General features: G+C 30.9%; 2 protein-coding genes and 1 long non-coding RNA gene across 3 annotated transcripts in view; 2 read left to right on the forward strand and 1 right to left on the reverse strand.

The window, feature by feature from the left end:
- Positions 1-3,077: 3,077 nt before the first annotated feature.
- On the reverse strand, positions 3,078-7,981 carry LOC140963033 (very-long-chain aldehyde decarbonylase CER1-like). The gene is made up of 10 exons (XM_073422247.1): positions 7,791-7,981; positions 7,463-7,686; positions 6,536-6,768; positions 6,200-6,419; positions 5,164-5,539; positions 4,440-4,547; positions 4,139-4,339; positions 3,807-3,905; positions 3,549-3,722; positions 3,078-3,430 (listed from the first exon to the last, which is right to left on the reverse strand). Exons 1-10 carry the CDS (start codon positions 7,848-7,850, stop codon positions 3,260-3,262), a joined length of 1,866 nt encoding a protein of 621 aa, XP_073278348.1. The 5' UTR covers positions 7,851-7,981; the 3' UTR covers positions 3,078-3,259.
- A 5,294-nt stretch (positions 7,982-13,275) lies between these two features.
- LOC140962344 (uncharacterized) lies at positions 13,276-15,155 on the forward strand. The gene is made up of 2 exons (XR_012172524.1): positions 13,276-13,447; positions 14,705-15,155. It is a non-coding gene; the product is annotated as an uncharacterized lncRNA (long non-coding RNA).
- A 2,627-nt stretch (positions 15,156-17,782) lies between these two features.
- Positions 17,783-19,350, forward strand: part of LOC140962349 (ent-kaurenoic acid oxidase 2-like) — a 4,767-nt gene continuing 3,199 nt past the window's right edge. Inside the window, exon 1 of the mRNA XM_073421215.1 lies at positions 17,783-18,288. Within this exon, the coding sequence (XP_073277316.1) occupies positions 18,065-18,288 (224 nt within the window). The 5' untranslated portion in view covers positions 17,783-18,064. The remainder of the gene's footprint in view (positions 18,289-19,350) is intronic.

Below are 19,350 nucleotides of genomic sequence, written 5' to 3' on the forward strand. Positions count from 1 at the left end.
TTAAAATATGTTAAATCAGTCGATCCTATTTGCTGATTTAATTCAATTTAAGAGACACATATATCTGTGTTAGGCAATGGACATTTCTTAAAATATGTAACCAGAAAAGCCACTTTGTATCCCCAAGTCTAGCTTTAAAATTTAAAAGAAAGTCATGTTGTTGTTGATTACTTCCATGTGGGAATGTTATGTCGTCTGAGTTTGGCCAGTTTCCTTTTTCTTACAAGGTTTTATTTTTGCTGGCTACACTCAGGCAGCTCTATTGCTATTTCAGGCTATTGCATTATTTTGTTTTTTTGTCTTCTACTTTGATTTTTTCTCTGGTGGAAATAGGGTAAATTAATGAAAAATAATATCATTTTTTCCTTTTTTACTGCGGTAAGAATTATGTCAATCAATTCAGGTTATGTTTTTTTTTTTTTGCGTTCAATTATTTTGTCCCAAAAAAAAAATTATAGTAATTGAAAGTAGGTTAATTCCTTTATGTATTTTATTGAAGAAATTTTTTGAAAATAAAATTTTATTCTTTTAACTCTCAAATAAAAAAAAATCACATACACCATGTTTTGTATAAAATGTACAAATTAAATCTCCCTCACAATGGTACAGGTAAATTATAAAAATATATTTTCTCAAGGGTCAATAAAAAAATTATTTTCTGTTACGAAAATAGAAATTCACTTCATTTCATTTCTTTTATATAGTTTCTGTTACTATGTCAAGTAATAGACCATTATATATATATATTGAAGTTTTAAGAATGAATACAAACAATAATCAACCTAATTAAACATTTAAATAAAGGGTGCACCCGTTTTTGTATAAAAGGTTTTTCTTAAACGATTCCATAAAAACACAGAAGACCAGGTGACTGTCAATTAATGTTAATATATAATATCTCGTCCAAATATTTATTATTTGACTTGAATGATAATTTAATAATGAACAATAAATAAAATATTAAAAGTCGCTTGAAATTATAAATTAGGGCAATAAAGATCCACTCATAAATCTCCAACTGCATCCAACATCAATATATATAATAATGTGTACCGTACAATAATTCATAATAATTTAAACCCAAATATTGAATCTTCTTTCAGTTTTGTTGCTACATGTAGAAAAGATTCAGTGCTATCAGTACTCATTTAAACAAATAATAAAAATTTTACAAAAATTTTTGTAAGCCAAGTCTAATGAGTTAATTTGGTGAAATAGATTTTCTATTTGGGTTACTCATAAAAAAATATTGCTTATTATTACTAACAAATTAGAAAATTTTGATATGGTAGAATAATAATAAATAGACAAAAACTTGTGTGAGACGGTTTCACGAGTCGTATTTTGTGAGACATATATCTGATTTGGTTCATCCATGAAAAAATATTACTTTTTATTGTGAATATCTATAGGGTTGACCCGTCTCATAGATAAAAATTCGTGAGATCGTCTCACAAGAGACCGACTCTAATAAATATTATTGAAAATGCCAAATTCCTTTAAATATAAATAATCATTTATTGTGAAATTTTCTCTTGTGTGAAAACTTTAAAAGTATTTTGTCTTTACAAATATCCTACAATATCCCGCATGAATATATATGTTGTCTCTTATTGGACCCCAGCAACATCTGTGACATATGATATGAGTTGGTCTCAAAATATCCACCGGATCTTTTTTTTTTCTNTAAGTACGAGTAACCGTAAAATATGAAAAAAAAAAAGTTTCGATACGGGCAAAAGACGTGGAAAAAACATCAATATAAACAGAGAGGTCGGCCTCCTCCTCCTCCCATTGAAGTGGATATGGCATTAAGGACGTTAGGTCTATTCCTAATGTGAGATATTTCTAAACATGCATGGAAGACTAATATCTTATCTGTCACTTGGCATGCACGTGATTCTTTTTTCATGTGGTCGGTCTCTCCATAATCCTGTCGCCATGTGGCTAGTCTGAAAAGTTTCCAACATGTTGGGTTTTGAAGTCCCCCGTATGTTTGTTATAATCGTGTCTGATCGATACCACTTTTAAATTTTTTATTTTGATATCAGATTTACTACAAGTCATCTGCGTGAGAACCCTAATTCTATGCACACTTCATTTTGTTATTCCAATTTCAACGTGCCGATTAAACTTTTAGGACCATTGCATTTTACAATGAAATATTTGAAAGTGTAAAAATTTGTACATTTATTAGTTCAGGAACCTGAAATTTCTCTCGTTATGTTATAATTTTGTCTTATGAATTAACCCTTAAAATCGATCGTATTTGAAATTCATCTATTAATTTTTTTTCTCGAACAAAAATCCAGATGCAACGTGACTTATTTAGTTTTCGACCTTGTGTTAATAGTATGTTTACTATTTCACAAAAACTCTTATGAGACATACGATCTCATGAGTCAATTTTGTGAGACAGATTTTTTATTTGAGTCATTATGAAAAATATAACTTTTTATACAATAAATATTATTTTTTATTGTAAATATAGACAAAATTGACTCGTCTCACGAATAAAAATCCGTAAAACCGTCTTACATTAGATCTACTCTTCCTATTTCCACCGTTCACATCAAAACACCACTCCTTAAATTAATATTTTTTAGGGATAAAAAATATTTACAATTTTCTCAGTATTTTTTTTTCTAATTTTCATATAGGAGAGCATAGTATTCCTTCTCAACAAGCAATTTATGACTTAAAAAAACATTTAATGATGACCGGAGACTGGCGGCCCAAAACCAGTGCAGCGGGCCTGCTGCTACAAAAACTTATCTGTGAGTTTTTAAATGCTAAGTCTGGATAAACTACAATTCCTTTACGTTGCTTCGAAATAAATTGTTGCCGTTCGATACCTTTTACAATTGTTTGTCTCATGACTATGATTGATAATACGATCAAGGAGGGGAAAATTGTACCTTCAGAGGTGACGATTAAGCTTCTTCAAAGAGCAATTATACAGGAAAATGGAAAGGAAGCAATCGTATGCATGATTGATTGATCATACGGAAATAAATAATTACCCTTTCATAATTATCATCTGTACAAATTGATTTATTTAAAAATTAAAAGCAAAATTTCAATTTAATCTCATTTCATTATATTATGTGTGGCAAATCAAAGGAATGATCACTGTCGAATCACATGAGATACGTTTGCATTTAAAATAAAGGACGACACACACACGATAAAACCAACATAGATTGTTGCATCAATACAAACAAGGATGAATAACAGAAACATATGACACATTTCATTCTCATGGCTTTGATTCATAAGAAAGGGGACGAAACCCGTGTTCGATACTGGCTTGCCATATCTTCTCGGTATCAAACATCATGTTTCCATATTCATGCACGTTCCATTCTCTCATGGCATGGAGGATTCCGGCTATTCGCCATGCACTCATCACTCTTCTTGGCAACCAGTTCTAGCATTTCAACAATTGAGCATAAGATCCAATTAACTCAAGAGAAATGGATCAAAAAATAATAATAGTGAACTTTCGAGTTGAAAGAGATTTTTTCTTGCAAAACAACATTTCTAACCTCACAAGAGTCGACGTTTTCAAGATTCTCGGGAGCCAACATTGCTGGTGTATAGGCGTAGAAGCAGTCCCTGCGCACCTTCTTGGGAGGAAACTGCGAAAAGGGAACGAAAATTGTTCCTTTCGGGGCCTTAAGCTGCTCGTCTTCCTTTAGTCCATCTCCAACAAGCCATATCTGCTCAAACAATTACCAATTCTTTATTCATTTAGATCACTATAATTACAAGATGGGAAAATGAGAGAAAGTAAAATTTTAAACCTTTGGAACATTAATTTTGGAGATAACTAAATTCTTTGCAGCCTCATTGCCAAGCCTTGCTTTAAGATTTTGGTAATCAACTTCACGTAGAGTAAATACCTATTAATTAAATTCACAACGGATCAGTGATTTTTAATACCGAATGAAACGGGAGCATCATAGTTAGATCATTTTTCATCACTATAACAAATATCCAATGTGGCCTTTTTTAGGGTACATGTAAATTTTTTCTATATATTATACATAGGATAAAATGGCATTTCAATCTCTCGTCATAGCTTTTCATACCCCAGAAGGCTTTGAAATCCCTATATATTTGTAAATATATATACCTGGATACCATGTTGGCACAAGGCAAGAGCAATAGCATAAGCAACCTTTGATAAGTCTCCCCGCAGGACCACCTGAGTTGTACCTTTCGGGATGCTGTTCACCACCACAGCGACGGCTAAACTACTCCCATCTACGAGCTTCACCTTCAAACCGGGGTGGTTTCTCACAAAAAGCTCACCACTTCCATTAAGCCTCTCTTCCTGCGCACATATATGCATGAATGTTTGAAAGATATATAAAAATACACTACATGGTCTTCCGTTTTTTCGAGAATTTAAGCGTTGTAGATTCGATTCTTGCCTGATTCAATAGGCCCAGGCTCAACACCTTGATGCCCTTTTCCTCAGCTTCAGTTATTGCATCCTGAATCATCTTATTGATCGACTCTCTTTGCCATTGCATGTAGTACTACAAAGAGTCACGTAACCAAGAATCTCACTCAGAGGTTGAATGAAAAATTAAAAATTTGACGGACAAGATAAATGTTATAACTAAGCCTTTTCTGCGTGCTTTCTACTATCCCATAACAGTTTGTTGAAAACTAAAGTAATGAAGTATTCATATATAGGCTTAGCTTGTACAATTTTAATTTGTTGTGTCGACGTAGTTGTAGGCAGGGACAAATATGAATGAGTAACTCATCCAGTCCACCGTGTAAGTCTTTATGTAGCCTCCGTATCTTGAGGGCTCAACATAATAATATAAAGCCGATGTCAGAGACGGACTCTAGTGCGTCATGGACATTTTGAGCCTATGTCTACCATGGAAGAATGCACACATATCGATCTCCAGTGCAGAAGCTTGATCTCTAGCTAGGTATTGCACCAATTCATTATGCCAAGGCAATATGCATGTGAAGCACTAGTTACTATGAAATAAGAATTACATTACAATTGTTAAAAGTCTAGCTAGCTTGTGGATCCCAGCGTATAACCTCAGCTACGGCATGAAAATGGCCAGTCTCTTTGCATTTTGATCTAAAATAAGAAACACACATGTATAGAGATATGGAAGGAACGCTTACTTGAACGCTATATTTCGGAATCGCCCACGTCTGCAATTTTAGGCTGTTGAAGATGTTCCTCTCAACAATGAACGAACGTCCATAAATCCTCGCGATCATCATAGACCAAAGCGTGACGGGCCACATTAACCTCAAGTACCACTTCGATTTATGAGGTTCCGAGGCCAAATATGCGAAACCCAGGCGAAGATAGTATATGGATTCGGGTGTAGTTAGATGCGTCAAGTACACCACGTCGGGTGTTTCTTCCTTCCGTTCAAGTGAAGTTTCATACAATGTGTCGGAAGATTTGTCCATCGTTCCATATATGTAGTCGTATAATGGCATGAAAAGGCAGTAATTGGTTCGAAACTGTGTGTGATGAAGGGAATGATATCTGCGTCGATAAATAATTGAATTAGTTTTAGTCAAAATAATGTGTCCTCATATTTACGACAAAATTCAAAGTTTATAATCCCAATTGTAGAACGTTTTATATATTTCCAAAGATGGTTTTTTGTTCTTTAATAACTTTATTGGAAAACATTTACACTTAAAATAAAGTAAATTTAATTGGTGTATTTTTTGATAATTAAAAAAATTAATCTTTTAATTTACAGATTATTTATATAAGTTAATTTAATTAAGAAAAAGCAAGAGAAGGTAAATTATTTTCCCTTTGAAAGTCGTAAATGGCATAAAGATGCCGAGTTTGATGTGACCACATTAATGATCATTCATTTTCTTCAACCAATCCAAAATAATAAGTTGGCAACATACTATGTATTGCTTTACTCCATAAAAACTGTTAAATGCTACCTGTTTCTGCCCAACAACGTTGTCATAAACAAGCAACCAGGTCATCAAATGAAAACCAGATGAAGAATTGAAAAATAAAATCTACAAAATTTTAATTAATTACTCATCTCTCAATTAAAATCATTAGATCACATTTGGAACACACGCACTACGTTAAGCATGTTAATTTTTGTACGAAGAACATGTAATATTGATATAAATTATTAAAAAGTAGTACAATAAAAGAGATACTACTTACGAAGGTGTGTAGATGAAATACTTGAGGATGGGAAACATAGAGAAGAGGGACTTCGGAATGAGCTCGAAATTACAGTGTCCCATGTTGTTCATGAAATCAATGTAAGTAATATAGCCAGCAAACGAGAGGATGGAAGCAGTCCCAGTGAGCACCGTCACAAGAATTGGCGTCGAAAATAGTACAAAGTATGCTATATGCTCGGCGAATGGGTGAGTCACAGCTGCAACCACCCACCCACCCACCAAATTATCAGTATTTAGGTATAATTAAGCACTTTTCACCCACATGCAGACTGATGAAAACTAACGTTGGAGTTTATGTATACTTAATTCTTACATGTGATGGGCTCGGTGGCGATGGAGGAGTGGTGGTGGGAATGGTAGCGTGTGTAGAGGAAGTGGTGGTGCAGCGCCCTGTGCAGCCAGTAGTAAACGAATTCCACCGGGCCCGTGTGCAGCAAAATAGTGAGGATCACGCCATTTGTTCTCCACATCGGTAAATGTTGACCTTGTTCCACGTACATGGACCCAACATATATCAAAAGCCCATTTAATATGATTTGGTCATCCCTGCATGAAAAATATATAGTGTTCAAATATCATTATATCCAAGCTTTCAAAATTTTCAAAAATAAAAATAGAGTTAATGATTCTTTGGTTTTCCTCATTGGCCTCCCAAATGCACAAATAATCTTGATTTCCTCTTACATTCATGTCCAAAAATTGAGTGGCGTATTGGAATTTTTTTTTAAAAAGAAAAATATATTTCCAATTTTTGGTTTTGGTTCATTAAGTTTTTAAATTTTGGATTTGTTAAATTAACTTTTAAATTTTGAGTATTTTGGCTCAAATACTGAGGTCAGGAATTTTTAGATGTCACAACAATATTTTTTTAGTCATACATATAGACTAAAATAGCTGAAAAACTAAAAGTTCGTCCACTAAAACAAAAAATTAAAACAGTGTTAATGTGGTAAAAAAGTATTTTCCCTAAAAAAACATATAAAATGCCACCACCCATGTTCTGCAGTGGCTCAAAACTTGGTAAGAACAAAACTCCCCCCACTCTAATAAATTAAAAGAATTAACTAAATTTAAAAAGAATTATTATGGGTTGCCATCCTTTTGGGCCACCATTGGTCCACTCGACAGCAAATTCGACAAATACCAGCTTAGAAATGAAAAGAAAAGAAAAGAAAAGAAAAGAAAAGTAGCTTTATAAAGTTCTCAGAATGCAAAACTAGACAGGAAGAGAGATCAGTACCAGTTTCTTTCTCTGTCAACTTGCTCGAATTCAATGGTCTTATCGACAATCCTCTTATTCCCTTTGGCAGTTCTGTAACGAGAGAGTGTAATCCAAATCTGATTGTGAAGCATTCTAACTAACAAATATGGGAATACCAGAAAATGGGACAAATCCCTCTCATTTTTGTCCTTCACCATGAACGAGTATGTTTCGTGTATTGCCCATGGAGCCACTACCAAGTACTGCACCAACGAAATCAATTCATATTTGTATAAATAAATCAGATACAAAGAATACCCCAATAACCCCCCATAAGAAACAAAAACAAAAAGTACATGGGATGCACCTTGAAGTCTCCAAGCCAAGCCCATGGCCATTCTGTAAGGATCCCTGGTTTGGTAGCCATTTTAACTTTCAGGGAAAGTGCTGTTCTGTGCTGCTCCTAACTCCCCGGATCTACGTCTCTATATTTATAACTACTATAATTATACATCACAAAAGGCATACCATGGAGGGTCATGTCGCATTGAATTGTTGACAAGTGGTATATTGTATCATATTTATTGTGCTTCTTGTATTATTGGGTTTTCATTGTCCAACTAATAAAAATATGTGTGATGTGCTTGAGGTTTTAGTATTCTAATTGGTATGAAAATTGCAAAACTCATTATGAAAATTAAATTAATCGGAATTCATTTTACGCATGCAAATGCAATAATTCAAATCCATGAAAATTAACCCTCATATATAATGGACACCTACTTTTGTTGAGCAAAATTGGTTTGTATGATAGCCGAAGGCCGTAAGTGCAACAGAATATCCATTCAATTATACATGTGCGTTCGATCAACAAATTTAAATGTGACAGCACATCGTTAATTAATCAATTTGAAGTAGCTTACGTACATAAAGAGAGGGTGGCTCCCTCCGTCTATAATTTATATCTATATTTTATATATATATATATAAACTTAGTTTTTGTTATCAAAATTGATATAAATGAAATATTTGTAAGTATTAATGTATTTACATACCACATTAAATATTTGAAAACAAATAGAAAATAAATGTGAAGCTTTTTCAATTTTTTTTAAAAAATTGAAATTTGATGTCCTTTTAAAATATAAATTACATTTAAGTGTGGGTTATATCATCTCATTTAATTTCAATGGTTGTTTTTGAGTTTTATATATAATATTACGTTTTCCAAAATTTTAAAAGAGTGTCATCGATAAATTGGTATATTTGATTGTCCGTAAATTGATATTATTATATATCTTAATTCAAACTTCAATATAACTATCTTTCATGGTGCAATAAGTGTCTTTGTTTGTTAGAGCAATCGAAACGTAACGCTACAGCTGTTGTACAATTTAAAATATTTGAATTGCAACTTACAAGCAGTTACAACTTTTGGTAAAACGTCGAGTGCTTGTTAAAACAATCGAAATATGTCGTTTGGACTGCTGTATACATTAGAAGGTTTGAGTTGCATCATTATCACTGGTTATAATTTTTGGTAAAATAGAAAGCACTCAATCCTATAATATTTTTTAACATGTTCAAAAAAGTTTTAATCAAAATTTAATCATATAATAAATGACAAAATTTTAACTTTTTAAAAATATTTATTTATTATAAAATTTTGATGGTCAAAATAATATATTTTTTTGGACTTTTTTTTATTAATAACAATTGTCGTCGACTAATATAAAGAAGTCAATTTAACTGCATAAAATTGTTATCCTCATTTAAGTGTTATCTCAAATGATATAATTTTTTTTGTATAATAAATTTTTTATAATAATATTTAAACTTTAAATATATTAATTATATTATATCAATTATTTTAATAATTAGTCAAATACTAACAATTACTAATTTAATCATCAATTATATAAAATAACATTTCGTGCATCACATGGTAAAATATTAGTATATATATAAAAATATAGTTTTTGCCATATTTATAAAGTTCCAGCCAAATTTGAATATAATATCCCTTGAAAACTTAAATTACATTTTAAATTTGTGCATTCATTATATTATTTCATTTAATTTCGATAATTGTTTTGAGTTTTGTGTTACTTTTATATATTTAATTCTCACTAATCTCTAACATATTAAATAAAAATATAGAATTTTATTTAATATTATGTTTTTCAATTTTTAAAAGAGTGTCATCGTCAATTTTTGCAATATCGATTATATGTAGATTGTTATTATTATTTTTATTATTATCTTAATTAGAAATTTAATATAAATATTTAATAAATTTCATAAAAAAGAGATTTTTTTTAAAAAAGTATTTATTTATTTTTAAATTTTATAATAGAAAAAATAATAGATGATTTTTAAATATTTTTTATTAATAGTTTCATTTAACCAAAATAAAGAAGTCAATTTAACGACATAATATTGTTATCATTATTTGAGCAATATCTCAAATTATATAAACTATTCTTATATAATAATTTTTAAAATTTAAATATATTCATTAGATTCAATTAATAATTTTAAATAATTATTTAAATATTAATATTTATTAGTTTTAATTATTAATTACATTAAAAAAAACATTTAGTGTAGTTGAAACACTAGTAAGGAGTTGTCATCGTTCTCCTTCGAAACAATATGCTTCCACGAAAATGATTGGCACGTTTCACTTGCATACATGTGGATTGATGACCATATGCATTTATTAATCACAGAATTACAGAGGAAAGTTGTCTAACGTATATCTATTATCTATTACTATCTTTCTAATAGGACAAAAAATTGGTCTGTTTTTTGATTTTTCGATTTTATTTTTATTTTATATCACAATTACATTTTTTTTTAAATTTCAAAAAACATTTTTTTTAATTTTTTTTTAAAATTACAACTATTCAAATAGCACTTTAGTCCCTCGATAATTTGTCAAATTTCACTTTAGTCTCTCGATAATTATAAAAAAACCATACACACGCACCGCGTGTGCCAAGTAGCTAGTATATGTAATGAATGGATTTTTTTATACAAAAACTCTTGTTAAATAAATTAGAAATGAGCTTTCTAAAATAGTAAAAACTTGTTTGAGACGGTCTCGTGAGTCATATTTTGCGAGACGGATCTTTATTTGGGTCATCCATGAAAAAATATTACTTTTTAAGCTAAGAGTATTACTTTTTATTGTGAATATTGGTAGGGTTGACCCGTCTCACAGATTAGGATCCGTGAGACGGTCTCACATAAGACTCACTCTTCTAAAATTTAAGAAAAAAATTTGCACATAAAGTGGATTTGTCATACCAAAAAAACTATTTTATTTTTTTATGGATACATATACATCATACGATCGGAGAGTGCTAATTATCGTTGTTGCATTCCTTTCAAATTTAATGTGTAAATAGTAGTCACGGCCTACCACCCAAGTCACAATCATACTCAATTCTGGAAAAAAAGAAAAAAAAACCAAGAAAATTGGGATTGTTAAGTTCCTTTTCTCCAGGCTAGTAAACGATTGCATTCATTTCTGATGACTTGGTAGACGAAATTGTGGTACCACTGATTTAAAGTAATACAAGGAACCAAGATAATAGTAATAAAAATAAAAAAAAAAAACTTTCTAGTGAAGAAGCCAATGTTTCTTTTGTTGATATAAGGATAAATGGTTCGATTCGATATTTTATATTAATCGACTTAGTGAAATTCTCTATTTCATATATGAATGATTTAGTAGGCTATAATTGCTCTATGATAATAGATCAGATTGCACCAATATCAATCTTGTTTCTTTCTTTTATTCAAAAGCAAGAATTCAACAACTCGTTAATAATCAAATAAATATTCTTATGTGTTGAATAAAAATACGAGATTACGATGACCGGGACAACTGAAAAAAGAAAAAAGAAAAAAATCACTTATAATTGGCATGACAAATAATAGCTTTTCAACTTTAGTTTGGGTTCACCATGGGGTTGGCTACATTGAACAAGTTTTGCTAATTATCATCCAAAAATAATAAAATTGTTGTGAAAAAGTAAAAATTTACGGTAAAAAGTAAAAATCTCAAACTCTCAAAATTATCACACTACACACTTTATAATATTTTTTCTCTCAACTCAATTGTGATTTTCTTCACAAATGAGAGATCTATTTATAGAAAATTTTTACAAATAATCCAAAAATAAATTACATCATTACCTTCATCATCACACACAAATTTCAATATTCAACACCTAATTTTCAATATTCAAATATTCAACATTCAAATATTCAATACACACATTTTAAATATTATTTTTCAACACTCCCCTTGTGATGATGATCATAATGATTGTCTTCATTACGTGTTTTTATACTGCCTCGTTAAAAACCTTACTAGGAAAAACCCATTGGGATAAAAACCATAGTAAGGGAAAAAGAGTGCAGTCACGTAAACTCCCCCTCATGTTGACACGAACAATTCTTCACAAATTTCGTAGATTGCGCATCCCAATATTATATATGTGCTTTCTGAATATTGTCGTAGGAAGTGCCTTTATGAAGACATCTGATGAATTTTCACTTGATTGAATGTGACGAACATCAATAAAAAATAAATTTAATGTTTGGTCCACATACGTTTTGAAAAATTATCAAAAGAGGTAATCTATACTTGGCATTTATATATAGATCGATCACCGGCGGCTTTTGAGTGTCCATATATAAAATAATAATAATAATTGTTTAAATGATGCAAATGGATAATTATTGCTACTGAATAATTGCAATCTAGAAGCTACTCCCTATTAAATTTCTTGAATGCAATTAGGTTACAGTGCAAAAGGAATGACTCAGCATTTCAGTTAAATCAAAGCTGCCAACCAAACTGATGTAATTTATAAATTTAGTTCCATTGGTTCGCTAATTAATCGATTTTCAGTTTTGTATATATAAAAAATGATTTAATCCGTTGCATATTTGGTGTTTTTTTTTAAACACCAAATACTAATATCTAATATGATTCGATGTTTTAGGATATTTCATATGAAAAAGCATACGTATACTCTTTTAAAAGGATATTTTTATATATTTATACAAATTTTGTCAATTGTTTTTTTTTCTTATATTGTATAAATTTCGTATACTCGTATTCTAATAAAATAAATTGATTTTGGTACAAAATATCCAAATAGTAATAATAATCATAGAAGATATCGTTTGAAGTTAAAATAAGATAATAATTTGAAGATAAATAATTTAATATAAATAATATATTATTTAATTTGATTGATAAATAATAATTTATTTGATTTGATTAATTAAAATTCATATAAGATCATAAATTATCATTTGTTCATTTAATAGTTAATAAAATATTATTTATCAAAAATCATATTGTAATTTAAATTTGATAATTTGATTGATGTAAAATAAATAATTAATAATTTGGTTTATGTAAGATAAATAATTAGTAGATACATAAATAATATGATCAAATAAATGTGAATTTGGATAAAATAGATTATCAATGTATTGATAATGTATAATTTCAAATTATGCCTAAATACATTGTTGAAAGAGTAACAAAATTCCGATAATTAAAAGAAATATAACATATATGTTATATATGTTAAGAATATCATTGTTTTTTTAAAAATATTTTCAAAAACATTATATAATACGTGACATTTTTTAAATTTTTTTTCAAAAACATTATATAATAATCTAATTCAAACACATATTTAAGTTTATTTATCTTTTCAAAATAAAATAATTTAGCCTTAGTTTATAAAAACAAAATAAAACATCTTAGTTACAAAATCCATCAACGGCCCAAACTTTTTAGTCCGAATTCTATTTGTAGATGTTGAAAATACTAATGGGCCTATGTCAGCCCAAATCGTGAAGAATAATTTTAACCGGCGTCCATCAGACGAGACACGTGCGTCGCTCGTGCATCATAAGCAATCGAACTTTCCACTTTTACTCCATCGGAATCCAACGAAAAGGTCAGCACCTCCAAATCTTATCGAACTGGTATTTTTCTCCAAAATCTCTCTATTTTTTGTTGATTTCTTCCGCCGTTTGATCCGTGTTGTTGCTTGATAATAATTTCAATGGAGATTTATGTATGTCATATTTGTTTGTTTTGATGGTTATTAGTTCTTGCTTTGTCTCGTCTTGACTACTATTTGACTTTGATTTCGTTTTGCTATAGATGATGGATTCTTGATGGTAATATGCTCGAAAATTTGTGTTTCCTTTCCGAGGTTTTGATGTAAGATTGATTGTCCCTTTTTAGGGAGTTTTATTGTGTTCATCTCGAATTTCTTGTTTTGTCTCGTCTTCTCATATGTTTCTTTTAGGCACGCCTTTTGTTCTGTATTTTTCAGTGCTCACATACTTTGATTGTGTTTGGTTGATACTCAGGAATGAGTCCCAAAGTGATGAGTTTCAGACAAGGTTGTTATATGGTGAATCATCTAATGTAAAGAGTAATAAGACTATCGGATGAATTTGTTGATTAGACATGTGGATCAGTGAACTCAGCTAATTAGCAAGCAGTCTTTCCTGATGGTCTTCTTTCTAACCTTGACCAAATCTTCAAGCCTGTGTCTCATTTCAACACAGTCTACATGCACATACATTTGCATTATTTTTTTGTTAGATCGAGTGGCAGGATTATGAAAATATATTGATAATTTATTTATTTTTTCTTGATTGAAACTGAACAAAAAGAGAGGATATTGACCAGTTTTACTGAATTTGTGTGAGCTAGTATCCACTTGATCTGTGGCCTAATATCCTTGTCACGAGGTAGGACTTTCTTAGGATGTTCTGGAAGACATGCTCGTGTTGAGTTCTTGGCATCTTGCATGGGCATTGTAACTGCTATTTCCTTCTAATGAAGAAGAAAATTGGTATACAGTGAATTAGATTCCACACTGAAAAGTATTCATGCTTTAGGGGATCATTGTAATTCCAATGGACGATATTTCCTGGTGTTACAATTCAAAGGCTTTTTTTTTTGTTGTTGTGACATTTAATGATGATTGCTTTCCATGGAGCATGTACCGGTTGGTTTTTCAGAGTCGATATTGTTGTTGCAGCGAAGAGTTATTTCTTTATTACAATCTGCGGAAAAAAATAATATTTTTTGGGCTTCTATCGAAATTAGTAGAACTTATAGAAATGTTTCTTATACATGCTGATGTATTAAGTTTGGCTTGATACATTTGAAGAAAAATTGCTTGGTTTCCATCATATTGATACAGTCTGGTTAGTCCCCTTCAGTTTGATGTTTCAGGATTGATATCTATGGATAAGGAAAAACCTGTCAAAGACACAGCTGAGGACGTGACTCGGGAATCACTAATCGAAATCTCTTATCGAGTACCCGAAGCAGATCCAAATGCTGAAAAGTCTCCCAAAGATTTAGAACACGAGAAAGTCATTGCACCTATTGTTTGTGATGGAGACGAGAAAACTCGATCTAAGTTAATCTCCATATCATATTCACCGTCACCAGACGTGAAAGGGCTACCGTTGTTACCTGGGCAAGTTGATGGTTAGCCTTCCACAGTGAGTCTATAAATTGAGACAAAAATGTAAATTTACCTTGTGATAAACTACAGAACACTTTATTTACTGGATATTCGGTGTAATTGTGTTTTCTTTCGAAAACTTGTATTGTAATGGATTTCATTGTACTTTTGTGTGAGTTATAGCTGGAACAACTTTCGTACCCGCTGCTTAACGCGCATTCTCCAGTCTTTTACTTGGGAAAAAACCAGATATGGAACAATATGCAGGACCCGATATGTTTGAATTTTTGTTTTATATTTCATATCTCTTAAAATATTTATATATTTTAAAATTAATAATGTAAATTCTTTTTTTTTTTTTTAAGATTCTCGATTATTTTTTAATGCTAAAAATCTCATTTATCATAATTTTATGGCTTTATCTCAGTTTTTATTTTGATGACCTTTTTTTATCATTCTTAAAAAATTTATTTACTAAAAATATATATATTTTTTACTTATAAATCATTTTTCTTGGATATCATGTCATGTATAAAAGAAATATGTGAATATTAAATATTATTAATAACAGGAACCCCACCCAACCCGACATTGTGACCTTCGAGTATTAGATTATATTATCCAATGAATCAAAGGGCATATGGCTATATGAGGGCCTAGCTAGAGTAGAAGACATCTCAAAAGTTGATAATTCCAGCTTGTGAATGATAGCAGATTGAAAACAACATGTTTATCTGTGCATAGCCCATTTTGCTTTGTTTTCTGAGGTTGTTCTTTATATCTTTTGGAGATTTCGATGGATTTCCTTGCTCTTCACAAACTCAGTGTTTTCGTCTGTTCTTGCGTAGTGATGTGTTCTGCTGCAGATGGTGCACAATTTTAATGGGCATTTCTGGTTCTGATTTACTGTTTTTGGTCGTTTTCTACTCAAAAAGGCTCCTCCTATGAACAGAGGATATTTTTATCATTTAGTGGCCAGAAAATATGTTATGATATTGACTCTCCGGACGCGTTAGCTATTTTAGTTTTCAGAAATGCATGATTTTGAGATATATATATGGGAGATTCGCTTTCAATCTCCGGTCGTCGATTTTTTTTGTGTTCAGTCCATGGGTACTTTTTTAGTATCACATTTCCACATGAAGTGTACCACATTTCCACATGAAGTGTACCATATTTTGTATGACATAGTACCACGATTTTGTGGGTAGGGAGTGAACCCAAAAAAATATTTTGATTGGAGATTTTTCACCAACTTCCCCATATATATAACTGCTGTCATTTTTTTTTTTTAAATTCGAAAGTATCATTTCGTATTTAATAATTTAAAGGCTTACCTAACATATAAGTTCCATCGTAATAAAAAATAATTTCTTTAATATTAAGGTCACTTTTGTGTAAAAGATTTGGATATTATATAAAATCAGAACTTTAAATATGTCTGTTTATAAGATTTTTTTTAACACTTATTTAGTTATTTAAATGTTAACTTTAGCTATTTTAAAAATCTCTTTTTATAATATTTTCTGTATTAAGAGCGATGTGATCATTTATCCTCCAAACAAAACATATCACCATTCTAATTTTTGACATTTTGCATGGGAGTGATATTGTAGAACTACACATGTCAAACAATATAACTAAATCACCAATAAAAAAATTAAAGATAACTGACTATGACTGAAATTTAATAACATAGAGAATCAAAATAACAAATAAGTCAATAGAAAGTCTCGTGTGAGACATCTTTGTTCGTAAGAGGAGTCAACTCTGACCATATTTATAATAAAAAGTAATTTTTTTGACATAAAAAGTAATACGTTATAATGGGTGACATTAATATAATATTCGTCTCACAAAATTGTCTCGTAAGACTTTTTCACATAAATTTTTGTGATAAGTCAATATATATTTGACTAAAAATATAATTTGCTATGTTTATTATCAATAATCTGGAGTTATCAAACAATAGTGTTTTAGGATCAAATTTGGCTTGAAATACTTTCCTCTTACTTTTTTCTTTTTCTATATAAGCGGATTGAATAATAATCAAATTGATAAATCAGAATTTTCATTTCTTTCCATGCATGCTTTGATACCAAACTTTTATGCTGGACATACAAGTTGGGAATTCGAGACTGCCGTGGGCCGTTTCTTAGCTTTGTCAAAAGAGGCAGCCCATGACCCATTTAAAAATACATTATTAAGGTCAACTATTTTTTAAAAAAAATAAAGATTAATATTTGAAGAAATAGAGGTTTTATTAGGCAACGACATAAAGTAAAAAAAAAAAAAAAACACAAGGATATGAGCGAATTATATGTTCATGATTATTATATTTACAATCAGACAAGAATTTTCGAAGCTTCAGCTAACGGCGAAATAAAAAATTTACGAGAATTTTCTAAAGTATAAGGATGAAAAAATATATACATATTTTTAATCTCAATTAGTTGTAGGGAAAACAACATTAATTCGGTCGATTCAGAAAGAGTTTACAGTAATACGACTACCTCTATCTCACTAACAATTTGGTTTAAGGAACAGCAAAACGTAGATACAAAAATATTAAATTTGAATATTTTTGAAGTCGTTTTCGACTTCGTAAATGTGAACACCTGTCAGCTCTAAGACAAACTCCAAAACACAACGTTATGTTATTCTATTTTGGGACCATCGTCGCACGTTGTATCTAAGCCCATACAAACACGACGACAAAACGAATAGAACCAGGCCGGCAAATTTAGCTTCTTATATGTCCTGTTTTCCATTTATAAACATACAGAAATTCCATCCCCTCAATTCATTCACTTTATTATCATATATATATATATATACACACACATATTTATTTGTTTGAAACAAATCCCACTACGTCTCTCTGACTCACCTTTATATGCACTATCATAGTACTCGGAAAAGGACTCGTAGGGAGTAAAAAACTTCTTCTCTTCTGGTCTTTTCGTGTGTTTCTCCTTCAACATCTTTGTTGCAAATCACACAGTTACCCCTTTTCAATTTCAAGAAAATCAAGCTCAAAGTCTTGAAAAGGTCACTCCTTTCGATCTTCTGACAGCCTTTTCTCCTGCTACTAGTTTAGTCGTGGAAGATGGGTTGGATGGTTGTATTATTGGGGTGTTTTTGTGGGGTTTTTATGGTGAAATGGGCGTTAAAGAGTGTAAATTGCTGGTATTGTGAGAGGGGATTGGGTGACAAAAGGTATGAACTCCCGCCAGGTGATTTCGGTTGGCCGTTTATCGGCAACATGTGGTCCTTCCTTAGAGCTTTCAAGTCTGCCAATCCTGAATCTTTCATTTCCTACTTCGTCAACAGGTCACCATCTCTTTCTATTTACAGAGTTTCTGTCTCTCTGTCTGTGTACATATTCAGGTAATCTATTGACAGGGGACAAGAGAGTTAGGGTGATTTCACTTAATTATGAAAGAATGAACAAAATTTTAAATTTTTTAATCCATCGCTCTCAATTTTCACTCTTTCATTTTTAGGTACTTGTACATGTTTGTGGGCATATACTATAGACTATGGTCATATAATATTCAGTGTTCACCATCACTTGGATGAAGTGTGCTGTAATAAAAAAAAAAGGAATGTGTCGTGAATGGACTGAGAATCTTTGGAGCAGGCATGAAGTTGACATGTTCCGTGTTACTCTTTTTTTTTTAATTAATTTTTAGGCGCATTATTTAGTTATACTTTGATATATATCTCTTAATAATAAACTTGAACCAAACTCAACCCAAAAAATTAGATCAAGGGAAAAGAATTGTTGAAGTTCATATATGCAACTCTCAGGTGTGTTATCCAATTAATGTGAGGCAACTAACACACTCCCTTCACGCTTAGAAATAAACATTAGGAGCGTGAAGTTACAAATGACCAAAGTATGGACAGAACGGGTGGCCAAACTATGGACAGTCCAACACATAACTGTAGAAGTTGAGCTCTGATATCATGTTAATATTGAGACTTGGACTTACCTCTATCCCTCGTCCCAATCCCATAATAAATATGATGGAATGCAAAAAGATGGCATGTGATAATTAATGAATGCCCCATGTTTAGTTATCAGTAATTGGTTGTTTAACTTGTATCTTTTTTGTGCTTTAGTAATTTACATTGTCAGAAGTGTAAAAGCAAAATTTTGTATGTGTTTTTTTTTTTACATCTTTTTATCAGTTAGAATTAGTCAAAAGTTGGGTAATTAGTGTCCGTCACTCTCACAACTCGCACAAAAAATTACTGTATCGACCAGAACAAGTGGGTCTGATCAAAACTCGACATCATGATAGCGGCATAAGACGTTAGAATTTATTCCGAGAACACTAACAAAATTTTCACAAACTATTATTCTATTCCATAAATATTACACTGATT

This window comes from Primulina huaijiensis, chromosome 17, assembly GCF_012295235.1.
Source record: "Primulina huaijiensis isolate GDHJ02 chromosome 17, ASM1229523v2, whole genome shotgun sequence".
In the NCBI taxonomy this organism is placed as follows: domain Eukaryota; kingdom Viridiplantae; phylum Streptophyta; class Magnoliopsida; order Lamiales; family Gesneriaceae; genus Primulina; species Primulina huaijiensis.

Excerpts from the sequence above, each read along its gene's own strand:
- LOC140963033 (XM_073422247.1), bottom strand. The coding sequence starts at position 7,850 with ATGGCTACCAAACCAGGGATCCTTACAGAATGGCCATGGGCTTGGCTT. Across the intron at positions 6,769-7,462 it reads GTTGACAGAGAAAGAAACTG|GGATGACCAAATCATATTAA; the intron begins GTACTGATCTCT and ends TTTTTCATGCAG. Across the intron at positions 4,340-4,439 it reads GCCTGGGCCTATTGAATCAG|GAAGAGAGGCTTAATGGAAG; the intron begins GCAAGAATCGAA and ends ATATGTGCGCAG.